The 24,455-nt window shown below is 73.3% G+C and overlaps 4 protein-coding genes across 4 annotated transcripts in view; 3 read left to right on the plus strand and 1 right to left on the minus strand.

Annotated features, from left to right (window-relative positions):
* Window positions 1-4,460, plus strand: part of AURANDRAFT_72488 (hypothetical protein) — a gene marked incomplete at both ends in the record, with an annotated part of 7,179 nt that extends 2,719 nt beyond the window's left edge. Inside the window, 6 exons of the mRNA XM_009042445.1 lie at window positions 432-977; window positions 1,307-1,525; window positions 1,860-2,721; window positions 2,798-3,660; window positions 3,710-4,252; window positions 4,303-4,460. Coding sequence (XP_009040693.1) covers window positions 432-977; window positions 1,307-1,525; window positions 1,860-2,721; window positions 2,798-3,660; window positions 3,710-4,252; window positions 4,303-4,377 — 3,108 coding nt within the window. The remainder of the gene's footprint in view (window positions 1-431; window positions 978-1,306; window positions 1,526-1,859; window positions 2,722-2,797; window positions 3,661-3,709; window positions 4,253-4,302) is intronic.
* Window positions 4,461-5,399: 939 nt separating this feature from the next.
* Window positions 5,400-13,690, plus strand: AURANDRAFT_67097 (hypothetical protein; the record flags this gene model as incomplete). The annotated part of the gene is made up of 4 exons (XM_009042446.1): window positions 5,400-5,823; window positions 6,768-7,623; window positions 7,647-10,546; window positions 10,746-13,690. 4 exons carry the CDS (start codon window positions 5,400-5,402, stop codon window positions 13,688-13,690), a joined length of 7,125 nt encoding a protein of 2,374 aa, XP_009040694.1.
* A 2,656-nt stretch (window positions 13,691-16,346) lies between these two features.
* On the minus strand, window positions 16,347-21,689 carry AURANDRAFT_72489 (hypothetical protein; the record flags this gene model as incomplete). Its single annotated transcript, XM_009042471.1, has 5 exons — window positions 16,347-17,741; window positions 18,670-18,732; window positions 19,525-20,658; window positions 20,870-21,454; window positions 21,547-21,689. 5 exons carry the CDS (start codon window positions 21,679-21,681, stop codon window positions 16,347-16,349), a joined length of 3,312 nt encoding a protein of 1,103 aa, XP_009040719.1.
* A 1,868-nt stretch (window positions 21,690-23,557) lies between these two features.
* AURANDRAFT_72490 (hypothetical protein) overlaps window positions 23,558-24,455 on the plus strand; it is a gene marked incomplete at both ends in the record, with an annotated part of 3,315 nt that continues 2,417 nt past the window's right edge. Inside the window, one exon of the mRNA XM_009042447.1 lies at window positions 23,558-24,406. Coding sequence (XP_009040695.1) covers window positions 23,558-24,406 — 849 coding nt within the window. The remainder of the gene's footprint in view (window positions 24,407-24,455) is intronic.

Below are 24,455 nucleotides of genomic sequence, written 5' to 3' on the forward strand. Positions count from 1 at the left end.
CCCTCGGCGCGTCGCGGTCCGCGCCGGTCCTCGCCGCGCCGGAGCGCGCGCTCTTCCCCGGCCGCGACGCGGCCCTCGCGACGTCCGCGGCGCGGCAGGGCGACGCTGCGCGGCGGCTCCGCGAGGGCCGGTCCATCGCGCCGCTGTCGGACCTGCCGCCCCTCGACGGCCAGCCCGAGGTCGCGACGGGCGTCCGCGAGAAGCTCGGCCACTGGAGGGACCGCGTCGCGTCCTTCGCGCGCGCGACGGAGGAGACGAGCCCGCGCGGCTACGTCTACCGCGTCCGCGCGCCGCTCCTCGAGCGCTCGCGGAGCGCCGCGACGCTCCGGTCCTCGGCGCGGCCGGCCAAGGGGGCGACGAAGGCGCCCCTGCCCCGCGCGGCGACGGAGGCCGTCGCCGCGCCCCTGCCGCGCCACGGCCACCGCCAGCAGTACGGGCCCTACCCCTACGCGAACATCGACCGCTTCGTCGGCGCCTACAAGGCCTGCGTCGCGCCGAGCCAGCGCTTCGGCGCGCCCGTGGCCGCGCGCGCGGTCCTCGACCACCCCGTCGTCGCGGACAACGACTACCTCCGCAAGCGCGGCGACGACGTCCTCGGCCGCGCGGGCGCCGCGGGCACGCTGGGCCTCCGGGGCCTGCTCCGCGGCTTCTTCCCCCTCATCAAGCCCAGCGAGCTCAGCGAGGTCGCCGACGGCTTCCTCGCGCGCAACGGCGTCGGGCCCTGGGCGCGCAAGGCCGGCGGCGGCGAGCGCGAGAACGAGCTCCGCGCCATCTTCGACCTCTTCGACGTCGACCGCGCGGGCGCCGTCGACCTCCGCGAGCTCGCCGACGCCGTCAACGAGGGGTCCAGCGCCCTCGCGGGCAACGAGGACTGGCCCGCCCTCGCCGGCGCCCTCTTCGACCACCTCGCCGCGCTCGAGCGCCGCGCGGCGCCCGGCGGCAAGGCGCGCGTGTCCTTCGACCAGTTCGCCGACATCGTCCAGAGCGCCATCTCCACGCGGGACTAACACGGGGAAGTTTGCGCGCCTGAAGCGCGCGCGGGCGAGCATGAGGCCCCGGGTATTAGCCTCGCAAAATTCACGCGTACCTGCTCTCGACGGCGGCGCCCTTCGAGCACGGCTTGTATTTCGAGTCGGAGGAGCACGGCTTGTAGTCCTGGGCGAGCGCGTCGAAGCCGGCGAAGGCGCCCGCCGCGTCGAAGGTGAGCTCGTAGACGGAGTCGTAGTCGTCGCTCTTCCAATCCGGGATGGATTTCGTGGGCACGCCGAGGTCCGCCGCGAGGTATTGGATGTTTTCGTGCTCCCAGGCGACGAGGGTCACCGTCTCCGCGCGCGCGGCTTCCTTGATCGCGGCCGCGGCCGCGGCGTTGCCGCCGTTGAACTCGTGGCCGTGCGCGAAGGACACCGTCAGGTTCAGGTGCTGCGCGATGGGCTCCACCGTGAGCCAGCAGCGCTCGCACTCGGGCGGCTCGCGGTACTGGTCCGCGAAGATCTTCGTCGGCGTCGCAAAATGGTGCTTCTTCGACGTCTCGCCGTCGAAGATCTGAGGCAGCCGCCGCTCCACGTCTTCTCGCCGTGCCTGATGATGTAGACGGTATGGTTCGTGTCGGCGGCGGCGGCCAGGCACGCGCCCAGGGGCGCGAGAAGGAGGCGCATCGTGCCTTTGGGGCGTTCGTGAGAAGCTTTTGCCACTTCTTGGCTTGAAGCGTTCTTGAACCAAAGTTGCTGCCGAGCCTAAACTCGTGCTCCGCGGTGGGCAGCCCTCCGTCTTCGGACCTGCACGCACGCGCGATGATGCTGCGCGCCGGCGCCGCCCTGCGGCCGCGCCTGGCGTGTGCGCGGTGCCTGTCGTCGCGCGAGGAGTGCCACGAGCGGCTCGCGACGACGCAGAAGGGCCACGTGAAGCCCCTGAAGACGAAGCAGAAGGGCGTCGACATCCTGCACGACCCGCTCTGGAACAAGGGCATGGCCATGGACTACCCGGAGCGGGACCGCCTCAACCTGCGGGGCCTCGTGCCGCCGCGCGTGAAGACGCTCGAGGAGCAGGCCGCGCGCGTCATGGCGCAGCTCCGGGGGGACTTCGCCGACGACGACGACGGCCGCCTGCGGAAGAACAAGTTCCTCCAGGAGCTCCACAACCGCAACGAGACGCTCTACCACCGCGTGCTCGCGGACAACATCGCCGAGCTCGCGCCGCTCGTCTACACGCCGACCGTCGGCGCGGTCTGCGAGAACTTCGGGGCCCAATTTAGGCGCGCGAGGGGCATGTACTTCTCCGTCCAGGACCGGGGCCTCTTCTCGTCCATGGTCTGGAACTGGCCCCACGACGACGTCCACATCATCGTCGTCACCGACGGGTCGCGGATTTTGGGGCTCGGCGACCTCGGCGCGCACGGCATGGGCATCCCCATCGGGAAGCTCGCGCTCTACTGCGCGGCGGGCGGCATCGCGCCGCACCGCGTCATGCCCGTCATGCTCGACGTCGGCACGAACAACGCCGCGCTCCTCGAGGACGACGACTACCTCGGCGTCCAGAAGCCGCGGCTCGAGGGCGACGAGTACTTCGCCATGGTCGACGAGTTCATGTCCGCCGTCTTCGAGCGCTGGCCCGACACCGTCGTCCAGTTCGAGGACTTCGAGTCGTCGAAGGCCCAGCCGATCTTGGACAAGTACCGCCACACGCGGCGCTGCTTCAACGACGACATCCAGGGCACGGGCCAGCGTCCCGTGGCCGTGACGATTTTCGAGCGATTTCGGCTGGGAACACGATGAAGCATCGTGACCGTCGTGCTTGGTAGGCACGGGCTGCGTGACGCTCGCGGGCGTGCTCGCCGCGGGCCGCCAGGCGGGGCTCCGGCTCTCGGAGATGTCGTTCCTCTGCGCGGGCGCGGGCTCCGCGGGCCTGGGCGTCTGCCTCCAGCTCGTCGACGGCATGGTCGCGGACGGCCTGAGCCGCGAGGAGGCCATGAAGCGCTTCGTCATCTGCACGTCCGTCGGCGCCATCGGCCGCGCGGACGGCGCGCACGGCGACCCGAACGCGGCGCGCGGGCTCAGCGCGGAGCGCGAGATCTGGGTCAACGACGCCGTGAGCGACGGCGCGAGCCTCGAGGACGCCGTCCGCGAGTTCCGGCCGACGTGCCTCCTCGGCCTCGCCGCGCAGCCGGGAGGCCTCTTCACGGAGTCCCTCGTGACATCCATGCTCGCCTACACGGAGACGCCCGTCGTCATGCCCATGTCGAACCCGACGGCGAAGCACGAGTGCACGCCGCGCCAGGCCTGGGAGTGGACGGACGGCAAGGCCATCGTCGCGACGGGGTCGCCCTTCGACCCCGTGGAGATCAACGGCAAGACGCTCATCCCGTCGCAGTGCAACAACATGTACGTCTTCCCGGGCCTCGGGCTCGCGGCGTCCGTCGGCGGAGTGACGTCCGTGACGGACCCCATGCTCTACGCCGCCGCCGTCGCCTGCGTCGACGCGATGACGGACGAGGAGTTCGCGTCCGGCCGCACGAGTCCCGGCCATCGACCGCATCCGCGACGTCTCCCACCTCGTCGCCGTCCGCGTCATCGAGGTCGCCCTCGCGGAGGGCATGTGCACGAAGATCGCGCCCGAGGACGTCGCCGAGCCGGGCAGCCTCGCGAAGCTCGTCTCCAAGAAGATGTACGACCCCGTCTACGCGCCCCTCGTCGACCCCTCCTACGGCAACTAGGACTCGGTCGTATATGCACACTTGCGAGCGGTCCTCGCGCGCGTCGCGGGCGCGTCGGACGTCGCCATCGGATTCCTCGGCGGCGGGGCTTCGCCGCGCGTCTTCGGCTTACTTGAGCTTGAGCTTGACGTCGTCGTCGAGGGCGACGCCCGTGCCGACGACGAGCACCATCATGTAGACGATCGGCGCGGGCATCTGGAAGATCGACTCGGGCGCGGAGCCCGTCCACGGGTGCGTGTACTGGACGGCGAAGATGCAGAGGAGCCAGGCGCCGTAGATCGCGCAGACGACCTTCTTGACCTTGGCGTCGCCGTAGTACGTCGCGGCGATGGCGATGAAGCAGAGCGCGAACGCGAAGAGGCCGCAGACCGCGCAGACGTGGAAGACGATCGGGTGCCTGCGAGCGCGGGGGTCGGCCGCGGCGCGCGGCGCGAGGCCGAGACGTTCGAGCTTCGCGCGGCGCGAGTACTCCGCGCCGCGGCGAACATGGGCGGGATCTTCTTGGTGGAGAAGCTGCCGGGGGCCCCGAAGATGTCGGCCTCCGTGAGCATGCCGCCCCCGAGCGTGATGAGGCCGCCGTCATCGGCGAAAAGGTGGCTCAGCCAAGTTGGGCACATGAGGAGCGTGACGAGCGCGATCGAATAGGGGACGGCGTTCTTCATAATTAAGGGTACCTGCGACGCGGAGGGGCGTCCCCCGCGGCGCTGGGCGTCGGTGGGACGCGGCGCGCGAGCACGATAGGAACTGCTCAAGATCTGCTGAGGAACTGATGAGCTTCGCTGAATCTCAGTGGACAAAAAACCATCATCCTCACCGCCGTCCACCCCCCCCGCAATGCTGAACCCGAGATTGCCCGTCGACCGCACCCACGATGAAGCTCCACCTACTCGTCCTTCTCCTCGGCCGCCGTGCCACGGTGGTCCTCAACCTTAACCCGGTCTTCGCGGAGCGGCGCGGGAGGCGGACTTCCTCCAGGGGAAGAGCTCTGCGTGGATCGGCAACAACCAGGGGCCGGAGTGAAGGTTTCTTCGGAGTTGCCACTGGGCTAAGGCACGTGAGTAAGGCTCCGCGCGGGCTACGCGCCTGCAACGTAGCCTCAAGGTGGCCTTTGGCGTCGACAGTTCCGACGCTCTCACAAGGTGAGAGGCGCCGGGGAGGAGCCCAGCGCCCAGACACCATGGAATCAGACGACGAGGAGAGCGTCGCCCGCGACTGTTCCTCATTCCTGCAGGCCGCGTCGTCCGTCGTTCCGACGGAATCCGAAACGACGGACGAGGAGGAGCCGCTCCCCGACGCGAAGGAGAGCACGGAGCCGCCGCCGCCGCCTCCCTGCGACGCGGGCGACGGCGAGGACAGCGACAGCGAGGATGACCTGCCGTATAGGGTCATACACGCGCGGCGGCGCGCGGCGTCGATCGCGTCGTCGTCGGCGCCCGCGACCGTGACCGCGCCCGCGACGCCCGCGCCCGCGCCGAAGCCGCCCGCGCCCGCGGCGCCCGCGACGCCGCCGCCGCGGAGCAAGGCGCCGCTCCCGGCGACGACGTCGCCGCCCCGGCGGAGCGCGACGCCGCCCCGGGGCCGGAAGTCGGCCGCGACGGCGACGCCGCCGGCGACGGAGACGCGGCGGAGGAAGCGGCGGCCGCCGGACGGCGGCGCGCTGCTCCGCGTCTGCCGCACGCGGCGGGCCGACATGAGCCGCGCGGCCGCCGACGCGCGCGCGGCGCTCCGCGACGGCTGCCCCGTCGACGCGCTCGACGACAACGGCCTCACGGCCCTGCACCTGGCCGCGTTCAACGGCGTCGCCGAGGTCGTCGACGCGCTCGTGGAGGCCGGCGGCCCGAACTTCGTCGCGCGCGAGAGCCGCGGTGGCATGAACGTGTTGCATTTTGCAACCGGCGCCGGCGCGTCCGACGATGCGTTCCCCTTCGTCGCCGCGCTCTTCGCCGCCGCGCCGCGGACGCTGCTGCTGGGCCTCTCGCTCGCGCGCGAGCACCAGGGGCAGCTCACGCCGAAGGACCGCGCGGTCCTGAATGGGCACGAGCGCCTGGCGCTGCTCTTCGGCGCCGTCGAGCGGCTCGACGACGCTGAGGTCGAGCGCATCCTCGCGACGGCGTGTGCGCCGCCGCCGCCGCCGCTGCCGCGCGCGCGGTCGAGGCCCGCGGCCGCCGCCGCCCCGCGGGTCTGGGCAACGCCCATGGCGCGCCCGCGGGCGAGCTCTTCTGACGAGGAGCTCGAGCTCGCCGCGTTCTTCGGCGTCCCGCGCCCGCCCACGCTCGAGAGAGCTCCTCCCATGTCGGCCTTCGAGAACACCCTCCTGGAGGACGACAGCGACGGCGACGACGACGAGGCCATGCCCGCGGCGCCCCCGTTGGCGCCGCCCGCGCGCGTCACGGCGGCGGCGCCCCCGCCGCACGCGCCCCCGCCGCTGCCGCGGTCGCTGCCGCCCCGCGGCCCCGGCATCGCCGCGCGCCAGCTGCCGAACGCGACCTTCGCGCCCATCGCGAACCCCGACCAGCGGCGGCCGTCGCCGCCGAAGCCGCGGGCCGCGTCCTCCGGCCAGTCGTCCATGAACCTGCAGCAGCTGCTCCAGGACGTCGTGCAGCAGCTCGGCAAGGAGGAGCGCATCCGGTTCCGCGAGTTCGTCCAGGAGCTCAAGGCGAAGCGCGACGCGGGCGAGATCCCGTCGCTGAGCGAGGCGCTGCTCGCGGGCGGCGAGAATGTCGTCGGGAACGACGTCTGGCGCCGCGCCTGCGCGAAGCAGGACGCGCGGGCGCGGTCGTCGAGCGAGGAGGCCGAGGAGGGCCGCGCGCGTCCACCGGAGCCGCGGGCGCGTCCCGCCGAGCCGCGGGCGCGTCCTCCCGAGCCTCCCGCCGCGCCCCGCGCGCCGAAGCGCCGCCGCTTCGAGGCGGTCCCGGCGAACGCCGTCGTCATCGACATCGGCGACTCGGACGACGACGCGCCGCCGCCGCCGAACCGGCCGCACGTCATCGACCTGACCTAAGTGTTAGCCGCCTGGTCTGCGACGACGACGGAGTCCGTGACCCAGCAGTTCGCGTAGGCGCGGCGGTCGTCGTCGGCGGCGTAGTCCGGCTGCCGCGAGAGGACGAAGTTGTACTCGAGGAGCGGCGGGATTGCGAAGGGCGCCGACGACCCGCCCGCGGGGAAGACGCGCACGCGCACGACCTTGCGGCCCTCGGACGGGCTGATGGCGCCCACGAAGGCCCAGCGGCTGCACCGGACCATGGGCGCGTAGTCCGGGTTGCCCTGCAGCATGGACGCGAAGCGCTTCCAGGGCCCCGTGACGGCCTTGTTCGCCGGGCTCGCGAACTTGAAGCAGCGCATGACGTCGCCGTCGCGCAGCGCGTTCATCTGCGCGGCGACGACGTCCTCGGGCGCGGCTTTGGGCGTCGGCCGCCGGGGCAGCGCCGCCTCGTCGTCGGCCGCGCTCGCCGCGCGCCGCGGGATCGACGCGCGGCGCGGCGTCGGCGCGAAGCCCGCGGCCGCCGCGAGCGCGAGCGCGAGGACGACGCGCCGCTTCATCGCGCCGCGAGGTACTGCGAGGCCTTCTCGAGGACGACGGACAGGACGATCGCGGCGACGAAGAAGCCGCCCTTCTCCGCGATGGCCTTGCCGATGACCGGGTCGAACTCGCGCTTCTCCCGCGGCTCGGCGCGCAGCAGCAGCGCGCGGCCGCGCGGCGCGTCGGGCGCGGGCGAGAAGGCGACGCGAGCGCGCTCGCGGCGCGAGGCGACCGGCGCGAAAGCGGATGCGGAAGCAGCCACGCAGACGAGGACCACGACCAGGCGCATCGATTGCAATGAGACTGCAATGAGAACTGCAACACACTGCAACATACACTCCGTATCCGATACAACCGCGCTACCCCGTCGCTCGACGATGCCTCTGCCAAAACCGTGAGCATGTCGAAGCGGAACAGCATCAAGAAGAGCAAGGGCCCCGTGGAGCCCGAGGTCGAGGAGGCCAAGGGCCACAACCCGAAGGAGGACGCCGCCGTCGGGTCCATCTCGCACATCCTGCGCACGCTCTTCCGCGGGCTCTACGAGGACGAGGCGCGCGAGAAGGCCGAGGCCGAGGAGCAGGAGAAGCTCCAGGCGGAGCAGGACGCCAAGGCGCAGAAGAAGGCGAAGAAGAAGGGCAAGGCGAAGAAGGGCGCGAAGACGGGCCGGGAGGCGGCCGTCGAGGACGACGCGTCGCTCGACGACGACGACGACGACGGCGCGGTCGAGCACGGCGACGCGCCCTGGTTCGACGCGAGCCACCTCAAGGACGTGGAGCACACCAAGGCCCTCGCCGCGCGGCGCCAGGACGCCATCGCCGCGCGCCTGGGCCGGCAGCAGAAGCAGGCGGACGGCCTTTTAGCGTACATGGGCGAGCAGATCCGCGTCGCCGCGGCGGCCGACGAGGAGGAGGAGCGGTCGCTGAAGAAGCGGGGCCTGCTCGTCTCGGCGCACATCCCCCAGGCCGCGTCCCAGCTCGAGCTCACGTCCGCGGCGCTCGCGGACGGCGGCCACTTCTCCGCCGCTTTGGTCACGGCCGCGGACCTCATCGAGGCGAACCGCAAGGCGCTCGCGCGGCGCTCGGGCAACATGGAGGCCGCGGGCGTCACGTCCAAGGCGTCGGCGGTCCTCGCCACGGGCGCGCCGGGCTACTTCAAGCTCACGGCGACGAACAAGGTCCGCCAGAAGCTCGCGCTCCAGCGGAGCCACGGCCCCTGCGGCGACAAGGGCGACCCGACGGCGCTCACGCTCCTGCGCACGTCGCTGTCGGCGCCGGGCGCCGACGAGGGCTCGGGGTCCGCGACGACGGCGCGGCCGAGGCGGCCCGACGTCGGCGCGTCCGTCGAGCAGCAGGATTTAGACCTCAAGGTGCTGACGCGCATGGAGCAGAAGCTCCACTTCCTGCGGAACCCGCGCTACGACGCGCACAACCCAAACCACCAGCGGCGTCTCACCGCGCGGCCGCCGTCGCCGCGGCGCATCGGGCGGGAGACGTACGCGGAGACGGACCCGGCGGCGATCGCGCGCCGGGAGGCGCTCGACCGCGACGGCGACGGCGCCGAGGAAACGCAGCTGCGCGACGTGCCCCTCGTCATCGTCGAGCCCCGGGAGGTCGCCTTCAGCAACCACGTCGTCGGCGGCGCCTACGAGCAGGCGCTCTCGATCAAGAACGCGTCGGCGATCTCGCGGCGGCTGCGCCTGCTCCGCCCGCGGACCAAGTTCTTCACCGTGGCGTCGGTCAAGTGGCCCGGCGCCAGGGACAGTGGCAACCTCGCCCCGGGCATGTCGCTGCGGGTCCTCATCCGCTTCGAGCCGGACAGCCTGGCGGACTACGAGGACGAGCTTAGAGTGGTGTCGGAGATCGGCGAGGTTTCGGTGCGCCTGCGCGCGACGCGGGACCCGCCGGTGCTCACGCTGCCGGACCAGCTGGACGTGGGCGCCTGCCACCTCGGCGGAAGACTGGAGACGTCCTTCGCGGTGACGAACGCGGGCGGGCCCGGCCGCTTCCGATTATTGCGGGAGCAGGACTACCCGTCGCCCGTCGCCGCCCAGCGCTACAGCGACACGATGCGGCTCTTGCCCTACTACACGGTGAAGCCGACGTCCTTCGATTTAGGGCGGGACGAGACGACGCAGATCCGGGTCACGTTCGCGCCGGACGGCGCGCCGGGCGAGCACCGCGCGAACTTTCTGCTCATCGGCGACGACTGCCGCGTCGTCACGCACGTGCTCGTGGGCCGCGCCGAGGCCGTCGAGGTCACGGCGTCGGACCTCGACGGCGTGGATTTACTGGCGGACGCGTCGTACGCGCCGCCGGACGCGCTCGGGTTTGAGTCGCTGCCGCTCGGCGCTTCCGCGACGCACGAGGTGTCGCTGCTGAACCGCGGCGAGCTGCCGCTGGCCTTCGACTGGCGCGTCGACGAGGACGCGCCAGATTCGGGTTTTACAGTGGCGCCCGTCGCGGGCGTGCTCGAGCCGCGGTCGAAGCAAAAAATCACGGCGAGCTTCTCGCCGTCGCTCGCGGCGCCCGTCGGCGCGACGGCGGCGCTGGTCGTGCGCGGCGTGCCGCGGCTCGCCGCGGGCTCCCTGCCCGTCGTCGGCGCGAGCGACCGCGAGGGCCGGGGCGACTTCGTCGACGTCGAGGCGTACAAGTTCGCGATGCGCGGCGCGGGCCACCGCGTGCGCCTCGACGCGGCGCCGCGCTGCGTGGCGCTGCCCTGCGCGCTGGGCCTGGGCAACGTCTACGAGCTCGACGAGGAGCTCGTGACGCTGTCGAACCCGACGGGCGCGCCCGTCGAGTGGTTCTGGGGCGCCGCGGCGACGCGCGGCGCCCTCGTCCTCCCGGACGCGCTGCTCGCGCCGGACCCGGCTATAGCGGCGGCGACGGTCGAGTGGGAGCCGAGCCGGGGCGTGCTCGGGCCCGGCGAATCCGTCGAGTGCATGATGCGCCTCGACGCGACGCGCGTCGGCTCGACGGATCTCGCGCTGCCCTGCTTCGTCGTCGACCGGCGCGGCGGCGACCCCTACGAGTCCTGCCGCGTCGTGCTCAACTGCGAGACGTCCGGGGGGCGCCTGCGCTTCGCGGAGCCCGAGGTGGACCTGGGGTTGATCGCGGTGGGCGCGAAGAAGGAGCACGTCATCACATTCACAAACGCGACGTCCGGCGACCTCGAGTTCTCCTTCGCCGAGGTCGCCGACGCGGGCCTCGGCGGGAGGCACTCGGGCTCCCAGAAGTCGCTCGGGGGCCGGTCGTCGTCGAAGGCGTCCGACGGCAGGAAGTCGAAGTCGGACGCGTCGAACGGCGACGGCGAGAACCCGTGTGGAAATCAAATCTTCAACCCGACTTCAATGTGCGCGTAATCGAACGATTTGGACCAGACTCTTTCGCTGTGCTTCGAGAACTCGACGAGAGCAATCGACCCGTCCAAAAATCAGCCGAATCGACTTCGATTTGATTGAGATAGAGAGTTCTGAAGTTTGGTGGGGACCCCCCAAACCAGTGGTTGATTTCCACACAGGCGAGAACAACGAGTTCAAGATCGACTCGCCCTACTGCCAGCTCATGTTCGACCCGCCCGTCGGCACGGTGGGGCCCCGGGGCGAGGCGTCCGTGCGCGTCGTCTGCTCCGCGGGCAAGCTGCCGCAGCGGCTCCGCGCGCACGCGCGCGTCGACGTGCGGAGCGGCCGCGCGGCCGCGGAGCCCCAGTTCATGAGCCTGCGGGGCGAGGTCCAGGCGCCCAAGGTCTACCTGACGGAGACGGACGTCGACCTCGGCGTCGTCTACGTCGGCGTGCCCGTGACGCGGTCGCTGCGGCTCGTGAACCTGTCGAACCTGTCGACGCGGTTCAAGTGGGAGCGGCCCGGCGGCGCGTCGTCGACCTTCGACCTCGGCTTCAGCCCGCCGAGCGACGTGCTCGACGCGAAGCAGGTCTGCGACGTGACCATGACGTTCTGCGCGCTCTCCGCGGGCGTCGTCGACGAGGTGCTCGGCTGCCGCATCTTCGGCATGTCGCTGCCCCTGGGCTTCACATTAAAGGCCATCTCCAAGGCCGCGGTGCTCGCCTACGAGCTGTTGCCCGACGGCGCCGAGCCGCCGCCGGCGCTCGCGGACGCGGCGCTGCCCCAGCTGCCCGAGGGCGTGTCCGTGCCGTCGCAGCCGCCGCCGCCGAAGCTCGACTTCGGCGCGGGCGTGCCCCTCTTCGAGCGCAAGACCGTGCGCCTCGCCATCCGCAACCTCAGCGCCATCGCCGCCAAGTTCTCCATCGCGCCGAAGAAGTACCCCGTGGCGAAGCGCGACCCCGCGCCCGGCGACGCGGCGTCGGCCGCGTCGGGCGGCACGGCGCGCGGCCGCCGCAAGCCCATCCTGGACGACTCGCTGGAGAGGACGAACACGTTCACGAGCGTCGGCGGCCGGGCGCACAACGCGAAGCGCCGCGTGGCCGCGGAGGACTCGGAGGTGCTCGGCGGGGGCAACGGCGTCGCGTTCTCCGTGTCGCCCGCGGCGGGCGTGCTCGTGCCCTGGGGCGTGCTCGTCGTCACCGTGACGGCCTACAACAACATGGCGGGCCTCTTCACGGACGCTTTAGAGTGCGACGTCGAGTCCGTGCCCGCGAGCCGGCTGCCCATCCGCCTGAGCGTCCGGGGCTGCCCGCTGACGCTACGGCCCGAGTGCGCGGGGCTGGACCTGATCACGTCGCCGGAGCGGCCCATCCTGAACTTCGGCCAGATGTGCGTCGGGTCGCCCCAGGCGCTGGCGAAGCACGTGCGCGTGCGCAACAGCGGGCCCGTCGACGCGCTGCTGACGTGGCGCGTCGTGCCCGAGGGCGGCGGCGCGGGCGACGAGGACCGCGCCGTCGACGTCGCCGCGAGGTACGTCGGCGGCGACGACCCCGTGCGGCTCACCATCAAGTGGCACGAGCAGGTCGAGTACGACCCGCCTTTTACGGTGGACCCGCCGGAGCTCAAGGTGCCCGCGCACGGCGACGGCGCGTTCGTCGTGCGCCTCCGGCCGGACACGGTAGCTCCCGGGTCGCGCCACCTCGAGGACGCGGGGCCGTCCGGCACGGTGCGCGCCATGATGGTCGCGGACGCGCTCTGGGTGTCGCGGCCGAAGACGCCGGGCGCGTCCGCGGACCTCGACAACGAAGCGGACGGGCCCAAGGTCGAGAACCGCCTCGCGGGCCTGTCGCTGACGACGCTGAGCACCGTGGGCCGCGCGAGCGGCATCCTGAAGAAGGCCAACGACCCGCGCGTGCTCCAGGCGCTCAAGGTCGTCCTCGACACGAAGCTCGTGCGCCCGCGGCTCCAGCTCGAGAAGGCCGCGGCGGACGGCGGCCACACGCTGCGCTTCAAGACCTGGTCGACGACGGTCATCGACACGCGCGTGCGGCGCAACGCGGCGACGGCGACCTTTTTTCCCGCCGCGGGGCTCGCGGCCGCGGCCGCGGGCGACCCGTCGACGGCCGTCGCGCGGAGCGGCGACCCGGGCTCGCCCGGCGACCCGCCGGGCACGGCGTCCGGCGCGTCCGTGGCCACGTCCACGGGCGGCATCCCGTCGAGTCTGCACCGGCGGGCCATGCTCCGCAACGTCGCCGACATCCCCCTGACGTGCTCGCTCGACGTGACGTCGCCGTTTTCCATATTGACCGCGTCGTCGACGTCCTTCTCCTACAAGGGCCGCGACTGCCTCCACAGCGACCTGCATTTGCTCCCGCGGCGGAGCCTCAATTTGGACATCCTGTTCAGCCCGCCGCCGCTGCCGCCGTCGTCGCCCTTGGAACCCGCGAAGCTCAAGTACGACTACGACGGCGAGCTCATCGTGCGCTTCTCGACGGGCCAGGAGCAGCGCGTGGCGCTCCAGGGCACCGTCGTGCGGCCGGCGCTCGTGGCGTCGCCGCCGGCCCACGACTTCAAGGTCGTGCGCACGGACGGGTCGTCGTGCCTGAGCCTCTTCCTCTCGAACCCGACGGAGGTCGACATCGAGTGGCAGCTCCGCCACGTGCCGCGCGGCGACCGCGTCTCCGACGGCATCGACGGCGACAACGCGCCCCTCGACTCCGTCGACGACCCCTCCGTCTTCGACTTCAGCGACGTCACCGCGCACATGACGGGGCCGTCGCTGCCCTTGAAGTCGGCCGCCGCGTGCGTGCCCAAGGACTTCAACCGCCTCGCGGACTCCCTCTTCTCCCAGACGGTCACGGCCCTCACCTGGAAGCCGGGCGGCGGCGACCACGACGAGGCCGTCACGTCCCTCGACGCGGCGCTCCGCGCGGAGGCGCGCGCGAACCCGCGCGTGCCGCTCCCGGTCACCGTGACCTTCAAGCCCAAGCGCGACGTCAAGTACTGCAGCCGCTTCCGCTTCGACGTCCACAAGGGCGAGCCCTTCGACATCGTCCTCCAGGGCGTCGGCTCCTACGAGGAGAACGTCCTGCCCCTGACCGTTCGCGTCGCGGGGAACGCCTAAAAGGAGACGCAAGTTGGTTTATCCATCAAGGTGACGTTCAAGGTGAAGTTTTTTTCTCCACAAATCGCCACAGCGGCGCAAAAAACCGCGCCGTCGCAGCGCGCCGATTTGTCACAGCGGCGACGTCGCCTTCGCGCAATAAAACCGCCTCGCCCTCGAGACCATGGCCACCATGTCGCAGCGGTACCGGTGCACGGGGTCGAACGGCGCCGTCGTCCGCGAGGGCTGCGAGATGGACAGCGAGGTCGTCGGCGAGCTCGACTCCATGGAGGAGGTCGTGGGCGTGGAGAGCCGCGTGGCGTCCAACGGCCTCGAGCGCATCCGCATCGAGGGCGAGACGCCCGGCTGGGTGAGCCTGCGGCTCCTCGAGCCCGCGGACGGCGCGGCGGGCGCCAAGGACCGGACGCTCGTCGTCGAGTGGCGCGAGGCCAAGGTCGTCCTCAAGAAGATCACGCTCGACACGGACCGCGGCGCGACGTGCGGCGACGTGAAGCGGTCGCTCTTCGCCATGACGCGCGTCGCCGTCGCGCGCCAGCGCCTGAGCCTCGAGTCGAGCCGCGAGCCGCCCGAGCGCGACCCGGAGCCGCTCGACGACGACGCGCCCGCGCCGACGGGGCGGACCAAGGGCCGGCGCGTCGTCATGCGCGAGGCCAAGCCCCAGAAGCTGCCCGCGGGCTTGGATGGGTCCGGGCTCGGCGCCTTCCTCCAGAGCAACAGCGCCGTGACGCCGAGCGGCGGGCTGAAGCCCAAGGTCGAGGACCCCGCGCCCGCGCATCTGCGGTCGACGGGCACGCTCTGCGGCGGCTCCTTCACGACGCGGAAGCGCACGCCCTACTACGCCAAGAAGATGCGGAACCGGGGCTTCGACCCCGACGAGGACAAGCCCACGCCCGCGGCGCCGGCCGCGCCCGCGCCGCGCGTGGCCGCGGCGCCGGGGACCGCGCGGACCGACGACGCGGGCACGTTCACGGCCTGCCCCGACGACAGCGACTCGTCGAGCTCCGACGAGGAGGCCGGGGACGAGCCCGTCGTCGAGGTCGTGAGCAGCGACGCGAACCGCGGCCGCCGCGGCGGGCCCCGGAAGCCGCGGGCGCGGCGGCGCCGCGTGCTCGTCGTCTTCGACGGCGACCGGCTGTCGCGGCGGCTGCCCCACAAGGTGCGCTACACCTTCCCGCGCGCCGCGGCGCCGCGGGACGCCGTCGCGGCGCCGGACCTCGTGGCCGCGTTCGCGGAGCGCTACGCGTCCCTGCCGGGGACCTCGCCGCTCGCCGCCGCGCACGTCGTCGACCGCTTCGGCACCGTCGTCGGCGCGGACGACGAGCTGCTCCTCTACTGCGACGCGCCGCTCAAGGTGAAGCTCGGCGCCGCGCCGGCGAAGCCCGAGGCGCCCGCGCTGGCGACGTGGGGCTACAACTGCGCGACGCCGGCGCCCGCGCCCGTCCGCTTCTTCGCGCGGAAGCGCGTCGAGGCCGTGGCCTGCGGCTGGCTCCACTGCGTGGCGACGACGGAGAGCGGCGTCGCCTTCGCCTGGGGCGCCAACGGCTTCGGCCAGCTCGGCACGGGCGACGAGAAGCCGCGGAAGCTGCCGACGCGCGTCGCGCTCCCGTCGGGCGACGGCGGCCCGCGGCTCCTCAAGCTCGCGTGCGGCGCGCACTTCAGCCTCGCCGTCGACGCGTCCAAGAAGCTCTGGAGCTGGGGCCGCTACCAGGCGTCGAACTGGCCCCTGAAGTTCGCGGAGACCTGGGCGAGCCGCGCGGCGACCGACGCCGCGGACGTGGGCCTGCCGCCGCGCGGCGACGTGCTGGCGATCGCCGCGGGCGACGCGCACGCCGCGGCCTTGGTGTCGTGCCGCGAGGCCGCCGTCGACGTCGGCCCGCGCGTCGTCGTGACGGCGTGCTACGCCTGGGGCTACGACGACCGGCTCCAGCTGGGCGTCGACGGCGCGAAGGCCGAGGGCCAGCGGAAGCCGCGGCGCGTCGCGAGCCTCGACGCGCTCCCGGGCACTTTAAAGGACGTCGCCTGCGGCGGCAGCCACACGGCCGTGCTCACGTCCAAGGGCGAGGTCTACTGCTGGGGCGACAACTCCTGCGGCCAGGGCGGCAAGCTCAACCGCGCGCCGTTCCGCGAGCCGCACCGGCTCGAGGTCCCGGAGGCCGCGAAGCTCCGCTGCGGCCGCCACGCGACGCTGTGCATCGGCCGCGACGGCGGCGCCTACCTCCTCGGCGCCCTGAACACGGGCGGCAGCGACTCGGCGACGCCGACGTCCTTCGACGTCGCCGTCGCCGACGGCGCGGCGCCGCCGCCGCCGCCCGCGGGCGCGCGCGACACGCTCGCGACCTTCGAGCGGTCCCTCGCGACGGCCGCGCCCGAGTTCGTCGCCGGCGACGTCGCCGACGCCGCCATCTCCGAGGCCCACTGCCTCCTCCTCAAAAGCGACGGCCGCCTCGCGGGCTTCGGCTACAACGCCTACGGCCAGGCCACGGGCGCGCTCAACCGGGACGTCGTCAAGGAGCCCAAGGCCGTCGACGCCGGCGCCGTCCACGTCGCCGGCGTCACGGCCGTCACCGCGCTCGCGGCCTGCGGCGGCACGTCCGCCGTCGTCGTCCGCAAGGCCGCCGCGTGACCCTTTTTTATGCGCCGCGGACTTTAAAACGACCTAGCACCGCGCGGCGTCGAAGAAGGCGAGGAGGTGTGGCGCGGCGGCCGCGGCGACGTCGCGCGCGGTGCGCCCCCGCGCGTCGGGCCGCCGCGCGTCGAGGCGCCGGTCGGCGAGGAGGCGGCCGAGGGCGCGCGCCGAGTCCATCTCGACGCAGGTGTGGAGGGGCGTCGCGCGGTCCGGCTCCGAGCCCGGCGCGGCGAGGTCCTCCGCGCTCAGCCGCGGCAGGAGCACGTCGAGCAGGTCCGCGGCGTCCCAGGCGCAGAGCTTGTGGAGCGCCGTGAGGCCGAAGGCGTCGCGGCCGTTGGCGACGCAGGCCGCGTCGTCGAGGCGCCTCGCGAGGTCCTCGGGCGCGCCGCCGGGATACGCGAGGAGCTTGCCGAGATTCGTCGAAGAGTCGTCGGGCGCCCTCTTGCGGCGCCGCGCGAAGTCCCGCGACGCCGCGGCGGCGACGGACTGGCGCGGTTCGTCGGCGGGCGCCCCGGGCGCCGCCGAGGGTTCGTCGGCGGGCGCGTCCGGCGCGGCCCCGGCGGCCCGGGACGCCTTGAGCTCGCGCATGCGCGCCGCGACGGCCGCGTCGATCTCCGCGTGCGACAGCGGCTTGAGCGGGCTCTGCTTCGGCGGCGCGGGTGGCCGCGGCGCGGCGGCGGCGGAGGCCCGGGGCGTCCGCGGCGCGTGGGGCGTCCGCGACGTCTTCGCCTCGTCGCCGCCGGGCGGCGTCCTCGGCGTCGCGGGGGTTTCAGGTTTGGCCGCGGGCGCGGCGGCGGCGACGCGGAGCGCGGCCACTTCGCCGCGGGGCCGCCGGGGCGACGCGGCGGCGAGGGCGTCGTCGTCGGCGAGGGCGGCGATGCGCGGGTCGTCCGCGCCCAGGAGCGCGCCGACGCAGCCGACGTCCGCGCGCTCGTCTCGCGCGACGCGCAGGGGCACGCGGCGCCAGGCGTCGGGCGCGTCGAGTTTCGCGCCCGCGGCGACGAGGAGGTCGATGGTCCGCGCGTCGCCCGCCGCCGCGGCCGCGTGGAGCGGCGTCTCGCCCCAGTCGTTTATAGCGCGCGCGTCGAATCGCCGGTTCTCGAGGAGCGCGGCCGCGGCGCGCGCGGCGCCGGCGGCCGCGGCGGCGTGGAGCGCCGTGTCGCCGCGCTCGGAGCGCAGCGGGAGCGCGGGCTGGTGGGGCAGGAGCAGCGCCACGCAGGCCTCGGCGTCGGCCGCGGCGGCGTGATGCAGCGCCGTGCGGCCCTCCTCGTCGCGGAAGTGCACCGCGTGGCGGCAGGCCTCGAGGAGCTCGCCGACGCGCGCCGCGTCGCCGCGGCCCGCGGCGGCGAGGAGCTGCGCCCCGGACGCCTCGAGGCCGCCGCCGGCGAACAGCATCGGTCGACCGGTGCGGGGCAGCGTTTTGTACTCGACCGAGGGGGCAAACATCATTTATTGCAGGGAAAGGAGCTGCCAGCGGCATTCGGGCAATCATGATGTTGGGAAGCACGAAGGATGATCACTCCCAGCCTCGATGAGACGTGGATGGAGCGAGCCTCGCACCTGCCGCGCGCGTCGCATGACTGCCGCATGAAGCCGAAGGCGTCGCCGTCCATCTCGGGCGCATGAAGGCGAAGCGGCCCCTCGCGTCGCCGTCCATCTCGGGCGCATGAAGGCGAAGCGGCCCCTCGCGTCGCCGTCCATCTCGGCCGGCCGGCCGGCGAAGCCGGCGCCGCTCGCCGTGGCGCCGCCGTGCACGCCGGCGTCGGCGACGTGCCGGCGGCCGGGCTGCGTCTCCTTCGTCGCCGTCGACGGCTTCTGCTCCGCGTGCTGCCCGGCGGCGTCGCCGTCCAGGTACGCGCCGTCGATGACGGCGCCGCGGCCCGCGGCGGCGGCGGCGCCGCGGCCCGCGGCCGAGGACCTGGCGCGGTGCCGCGCGCCCAAGTGCCGCCACCCGGCCGTCGCCAACGGCTACTGCGAGCTCCACCACGGGAGCCCCGTCGACGAGGACGCGATCTGCCGCGCCGCGGGCTGCACGTTTTACGTCGAGAGCGCGGGCCTCCACTTCTGCGCCGCGCACCGGCCCGGCCGGCCCATGCCCCTGTCGCCGAACAAGCGGCTGCTCTCGGCGGCCGCGCCGCGCGGCGCCGCGCCGGCCGCGGCGCAGTGGGGCCTCGCGACGTCCGACGCGCCGTCGCCGCCGCCGGCCGCGTCCGACGACGCCGCGGGCCCGGCCTTCCAGGTCCTCGTGGCGACGCCCGCGGGCGCGACGCTCCGCCGCGACGTGCGGCCGAAGGAACGCGTCGCGGCGCTCTTCGACGCCGTCGCCGCGTGGACGCGCCTCGACGTCGCGGACCTCCGGCTCGTCGTCGCCGGCGTCGTGCTCGAGGGCCACCGCCGGGTGCGCCACTACCGCGGCCTGCGGCGCAACGCGAAGGTCCACGTCGCGCTGCGCATGGGCGGCGAGACGCCCTGGGGCCCGTGCTTGCACCAGTGGGTCCGGGCCATCCAGGTCAACGGCGCGGACGTGCCCGTCGGCGGCGGCGACGGCCGGTACCCGAGCGCGGACGCCTTCGAGGCGCTGACGCGCGCGGTCGTCGGGCCCGACGGGCGCGCGCGCGTCGTCGTCACGTTCCACGGACCGGACCGCGCGTTCAACCGGCAGCTGGCCTGGGGCCGCGTCGAGCCCCGGCGCGGCGGCAGCGCCGTCGACGTCCGGGTCGACGAGCCGCTCCGGCGGTGCTTCGGCCTCGCGGTCCGCGACGGCCGGCGCCGGGGCTTCGAGGACGGCGCGCCGGCGTCGGACTTCCTCGACCTCCGGCCCGGCGACGCGACGGCCGCGGCCGTCGCCGGGCCGCCCCAGGGCGAGCTCGACCACCGCGCGCGCGCCGGCTTCGCGTTCCGCTACGACTACTTCGGCGACTGCCGCCAACTGACGCTCCAGTTCGCCGGCGTCGTCCCGGACACGGAGTACCTCTTCGGCCTCGCGGCCCCGGGCCGGCTCGTCCACGACGGCGACGCGGGCGAGCGCCCGGGCTTCCGCGACGGCGCGACGTACCGCGTCGTCTTCGGCGCCTCGCGGCGGCCGCCGCCGGCCGCGGCGCCGCCGGAGGAGCCCGCGCCCGTCGTCGTCCCGGCGCCGGCGCGGCGGCGACGATGTTGCGCGGTATCGTAGTGTGGCACTTAGGGAGCTCTAGCGGCCGTCGGCGACCGACTTGGCCCGGGACGGCGTATTCGCGTCCGGGCTGTCGTCGCCGCGGCGCGCGCGGGGCGCGGGCGAGTCGGCGCCGCGGCCGCCGCAGCGCGGGAGCGACTTGGCGCGGAGCATGCGGGACCGCTTGGACACCGTCGACGCGCGGCCGGCCGCCGGCGAGAGCTCGAGGGACGTGAAGGCGAAGAACTCCTCGAGGCGGAAGCTCGCGTATCCACCGAGGCACCCAAGCCGCGCGACGTCGGCGAGGCGCGGCCGGTCCGCCGCTTTAACGGCGAACAAGGCCGCGAGGAGCGCCTCGAGGCCCGCGACGGCCTTCGCGCGCGCCCGCCCGTCGGACCGCGTCTCCGCGCGTTTCTGGCCCTCGACGAGCGCCGCGGCCGCGAGGCTCGACGCGAAGCGGCCCGCGATGGCCGCCGCGTGGCGGTCCGCGTCGTCCTCGAGGAGGAGCATGCCGAGGAAGGGCGGCTCGTTGGGCAGCGACGCGGACGTCGCGACCTCGTAGAGCACGCAGCCCAGGCCGTAGGCGTCGACGGCCGCGCCGCGGACGCCCGCGGCGCCCGCCGGCGGCGCCGGCCCCGCGGCGTCGTCGCCGTCGGCGTCGCCGTCGGCGAAGCACTCGGGCGGCTGGTAGACCTCGGTGCCGCCGACGCTCGAGGACCGGGAGCCGCCGCCGGCCGCGTGCTCCGCGTAGCGCCGCGCGGCGTCGGACCGCGCGGGCCCCGCCGCCGCCGCGACGGCGAGGCCGAAGTCGCCGATCTTGATCGTGCCCCGGAGCACGAAGACGTTCTCGAGCTTGATGTCGCGGTGCACGACGCCCTGGGCGTGCGCGTACGCGAGGCCCGTCGCGCACTGGCGCGTGACCTCGACGACGGCGGGCAGCGGGAAGGGCACGCCGGAGGCGACGTGGTCCAGTAAGCTTCCGCCGGCGCAGTCCTCCATGGCGATGCACGCGTAGTCGGCGACGGCGCCGCCGCGGAGGTCGAGCGCGAAGAGGCCGTTGGAGCCGTCCTCGCGGTGCACGAAGGTGTCGTAGTAGGCGACGATGTGGTCGTGGCGCAGGGCCTGCAGGTGCCGCGCCTCGTCGAGCACGTTCTGCAACCCGTGGATGTCGCGCTCGAGGTCGACGCGCACCTGTGTGGAAATCAATTCTTCAACCCGACTTCAATGTGCGCGTATGCGACAGTTTCGACGCAAGCTCTTCGGCTGTGCTTCGAGAACTCGACGAGAGCAATCGATTCGTCCAAAAATCAGCCGAATCGACTTCGATTTGACCGAGCTAGAGAATTCTGAAGTTTGGTCAGGACCACCCAAACCAGTGGTTGATATCCACACAGACGCGCACGAGTTTCAGCACGACGCCCGCCGGCGTCGCGCAGCGCCAGACCGCGCCGAAGCCGCCCTCGCCGATCTTCTCGTCGACGCGCACGGCGCCGGCGCAGAGGCGGCACGCGCAGGGCACGCGCGCCCGCTTGGGCCCCAAGAGCGGCGACGCGACCAAGGCGTCGAACGCCGCGAGGAATCCGCCGACGGCCAGCAGGAGCACGGCGCCGACGCCCGGCGCGAACCAGGGGCCCAGCAGGTCCGCGAAGTCGTCGGACGTCGTCCGCTCGACCTTGAAGTTCGCGCTCCGCCCGACGAGGCAGCTGTTCACGAGCGCCAGCGCCGCCCGGAGCCGCAGCTCGCCGCCGCGCGCGCCGCAGGACCCGTCGAGCGCGCCGAGCCGCGCCGCGACGCGCTTCCGCAGGGCCGCCACGGCCTCCGTCGGCCGGCCCGTCGTCGCGTCCCACATGGACGCCCTGTCGCCGGGCTCCGATTCCGCCGTGAACGCGGCGTCGGCGTCGTCCACCAGGTCCGCGAGGCCGCAGCGCGTGCCCGCGGCGTCGCCCTCGGACTCGTCGGCGCCCTGGGTCAGCTCGATGATCGACGCCTGAGAGAGACGGGATCTCATGTCTCGGCGGGTGCGGGCGGATATTCTTTCAAATTCCTTCTGCCGGTTTGAGATGGACGCCGGAGGCGGACGAGCGACGCGCGCTGCGGTTCCGATAGGGAATACACAGCTTGAGCTTTCGGTGATGATGGCGCGTCGGACCCCGCAGCTGTCGACGCGACGAGCTGCAGGAGCAACGCTACTGTGCGGTCCAGAGACAGAGCCATTGGGCTGAAGCCAGCCAGCCGCCCGCCGCCCCGGCGCCGGCCCGCCCGGGGGTCCGACGCTCGCTATCGTGCGCGCCGTGCGCAGGCTCGACGACTCCCGGGGGCAGGACACGGGAGGCTCCGTTGCTGCTCTACGCCACGGTGTTACGCCCCCGGCGACCTCGCCGCCTCACTTCCCCGGGTCCCCTTTCCGCTTCGCGGACCGCGTGCGCACGGCCGAGCGGCGTTTTTTCGCGGGCGCGGTGGCGGTCTTCTCGGCCTCCTTCGGCGCCTCGTAGTAGGGGTTCTCCGCCGCGGCCGAGGCGACGGCGACCGGCGCCGGCGCGGGCTCCTCGTCGACGGCGTTGGCCGCGGCGATCTCCGCGGCCTCCGCGGCCGCGGCCGCGGCCGCGGACGGCGCCGCGCGCGTCGCCGCGTACTTGCCGAGCGCGTCGACGAGCAGGTCCATGAGGTCGGCCTCGCCCGTGAGCTCGTCGATGCGGTCCCGCGTGGCGACGAGGTCGAGGCCGCCGCCCGCGGCGACGAGCGCGAACTCGAGCCGGCCGTCGGCCTCGACGCCGGCGTTCGTGAGCGTCTCCCAGCGGAGCGCGCCGAGCTGGCCCGACGACGGGTCCGCGGGCGCCACGAAGGCGACGGGCCGCGCGCCGCGGATCGCGAGCGTCGCGTCGACGGACCGGAGCGCCGTCGGCCCCCACTCGCCGCAGAGCCACGACGACAGCGGCTCCGGCGCCCAGTCGTAGCGCGCGTCGAGGCGGCTCGCCAGGGCCTTGGTGGACTTCCCCGCCTGGAGCACCTCGGCGAGCAGGGCCGCCCAGTCGTCCGCGGACGGCGCCTTCTCGCCCGCGGCGGACCGGACCTCGAACTTGGCCAGGCCCGGCTTCAACTCGGGCGACGCGAGGGCCGCGACGACGGCGTCGGCGACGGCGCCGCGCCGCGTCGCCGCCAGCGGCTTGGCGGCGACGCCCTGCGCCTCGCGCATCTGGCCCCGCTCCGTCGCCGCGGCCATGTCGCCGAGGCCGAGCCACGTGCCGGAGCTGAACATCTGGTCCTCGCCCTTGGCGCCGTCGCGGACGACGGCGACGCGCGCGCCGCGGCGGCCGAAGTCGTCCTCGAGCACGGGCTCCTTGAGCAGGCCGCTCTTGAAGGCCTGCAGCTCGCCCTCCAGCGCGACGCCGCCGAAGAGGGGCCCGTGGAGGACGACGCACGCGGTCCGCGCGGCGCCGCCGAGCGCCTTGGTCGCGACGGCCGCCGGGTCGCTGAAGCCCTTGTCGAAGCCCGGCACCCTGCCGAGCACGGCCCGCAGGCCGCCGGCCTCCTCCTCGCCGTCGCCGCCGCCGGGCCCGACGACGACGACCGTCGCCGGCGTCGGCTCGCACGCGTCCAGGAGCTTGGACAGCGCGACGTCGTCGGACCCGTCGCCGCAGCACACCGCCGCGTCGACGCGGCCGCTCCGGCCCTCGCCGTCGACGACGCGCACGACCTCGGCGCCGCCCGCCGCGAGCCGGGCGGCGATGCCGTCGGCGACCGTGCCGCCCGACGGGCCGCAGACGGCGACTCGCTTTGACGCGGACAGCGCCGACGACCGGCGCGGCGCGGCGCGCAGGCTCTGGGTGCGGAAGCCGGCGGCCAGGGCCAGCGTGAGCGCTAGCATCTTGCAGCTTGACCACGCCATGGTTTGATCGGCTCGCCAGTGCTCCGCAAAGGCCCGCTGGAGGATTTTGTGGCATTTGTCCGAGAGGCCAGCTCGCCACAGGATTTTGTGGGTGCGATGGCATCGTCGCTGGTCCACCTGCGCTTGACTGGCCAAAAACCCGACACATACCAGGCCACGCCGAATCTGCCGCCGATCGACGGCCGCTGCAAGTCGCACGTCTTGATGGCGCTGGATAAGCACAAAAAGATGTTCAAGAACAAGAAGCTGCGACAGCAGCTCCACAACGACGTGTTTTTCGTGTCGAAGATCAGCGGCGTCTTCCACCACGCTTTAAACTCCGTCTTCGAAGCGCTCACGCAGCGCTACACGGACCTCGGCGAGGGCGAGGTGATGAAATGGTTTTCTTCAGAGTACTTGGAGAACGGCGCGTGGACGCGCGCGGAGCTGCCGCCGGGCTTCCCCAATGACACGAACACGCTCGAGGCCTCCAACAAGACGCTCAAGGAGCAGTGCACGGAATATACGATGAAACCCGTCCTCGCCTTCCTCTCGGACATCTTCGCCTACGTGCAGGACAAGAGCCAGCTCAACGCGGAGTTCGCGTACGACGCGCCGCCGTCGACGCCGCAGACGAAGCTGGCGAAGGACGCGACGGCGGTCCTGAGCTCGGTGCAGCTCCTCAAGGGCGTCGAGGTCTCCTACGACATGCTCACCTCGGGGACCCACCTCACGTCCATGCTCCTCATCATCGGCGTCAAGCCGGACCTCGCGGCGCCGCCCGTCGCGTTCATCTCCGACGCGACCTACGTCGACATGCTCCGCGCGCTCGACACGAACGACAAGGAGGCCTGGACGACGGAGGTCGACCGCCGGCTCGCACCGTTCGTCGGGCTCGCGACGGGCGACGCGTCGTCGTCGTCGGGCCGCGGCGCGCGCGCGCCGTCGTGGGGCGCCGTCACCGCGGCCCTCGACGCGGGGATTTTGCTAGTCCCGCTCGAGGGCGGCAACTTCTTCTGCACCTGCGGCGACTACCAGCACAGGGGCGTGTGCAAGCACGCCCTCGCGTACAAGGTCATGAACAACCCCACCGCCCTCACAGGCGCCACCGACGACCGCCCGT

The sequence above is a fragment of the Aureococcus anophagefferens genome (genome assembly GCF_000186865.1).
Source record: "Aureococcus anophagefferens unplaced genomic scaffold AURANscaffold_31, whole genome shotgun sequence".
In the NCBI taxonomy this organism is placed as follows: Eukaryota; class Pelagophyceae; order Pelagomonadales; family Pelagomonadaceae; genus Aureococcus; species Aureococcus anophagefferens.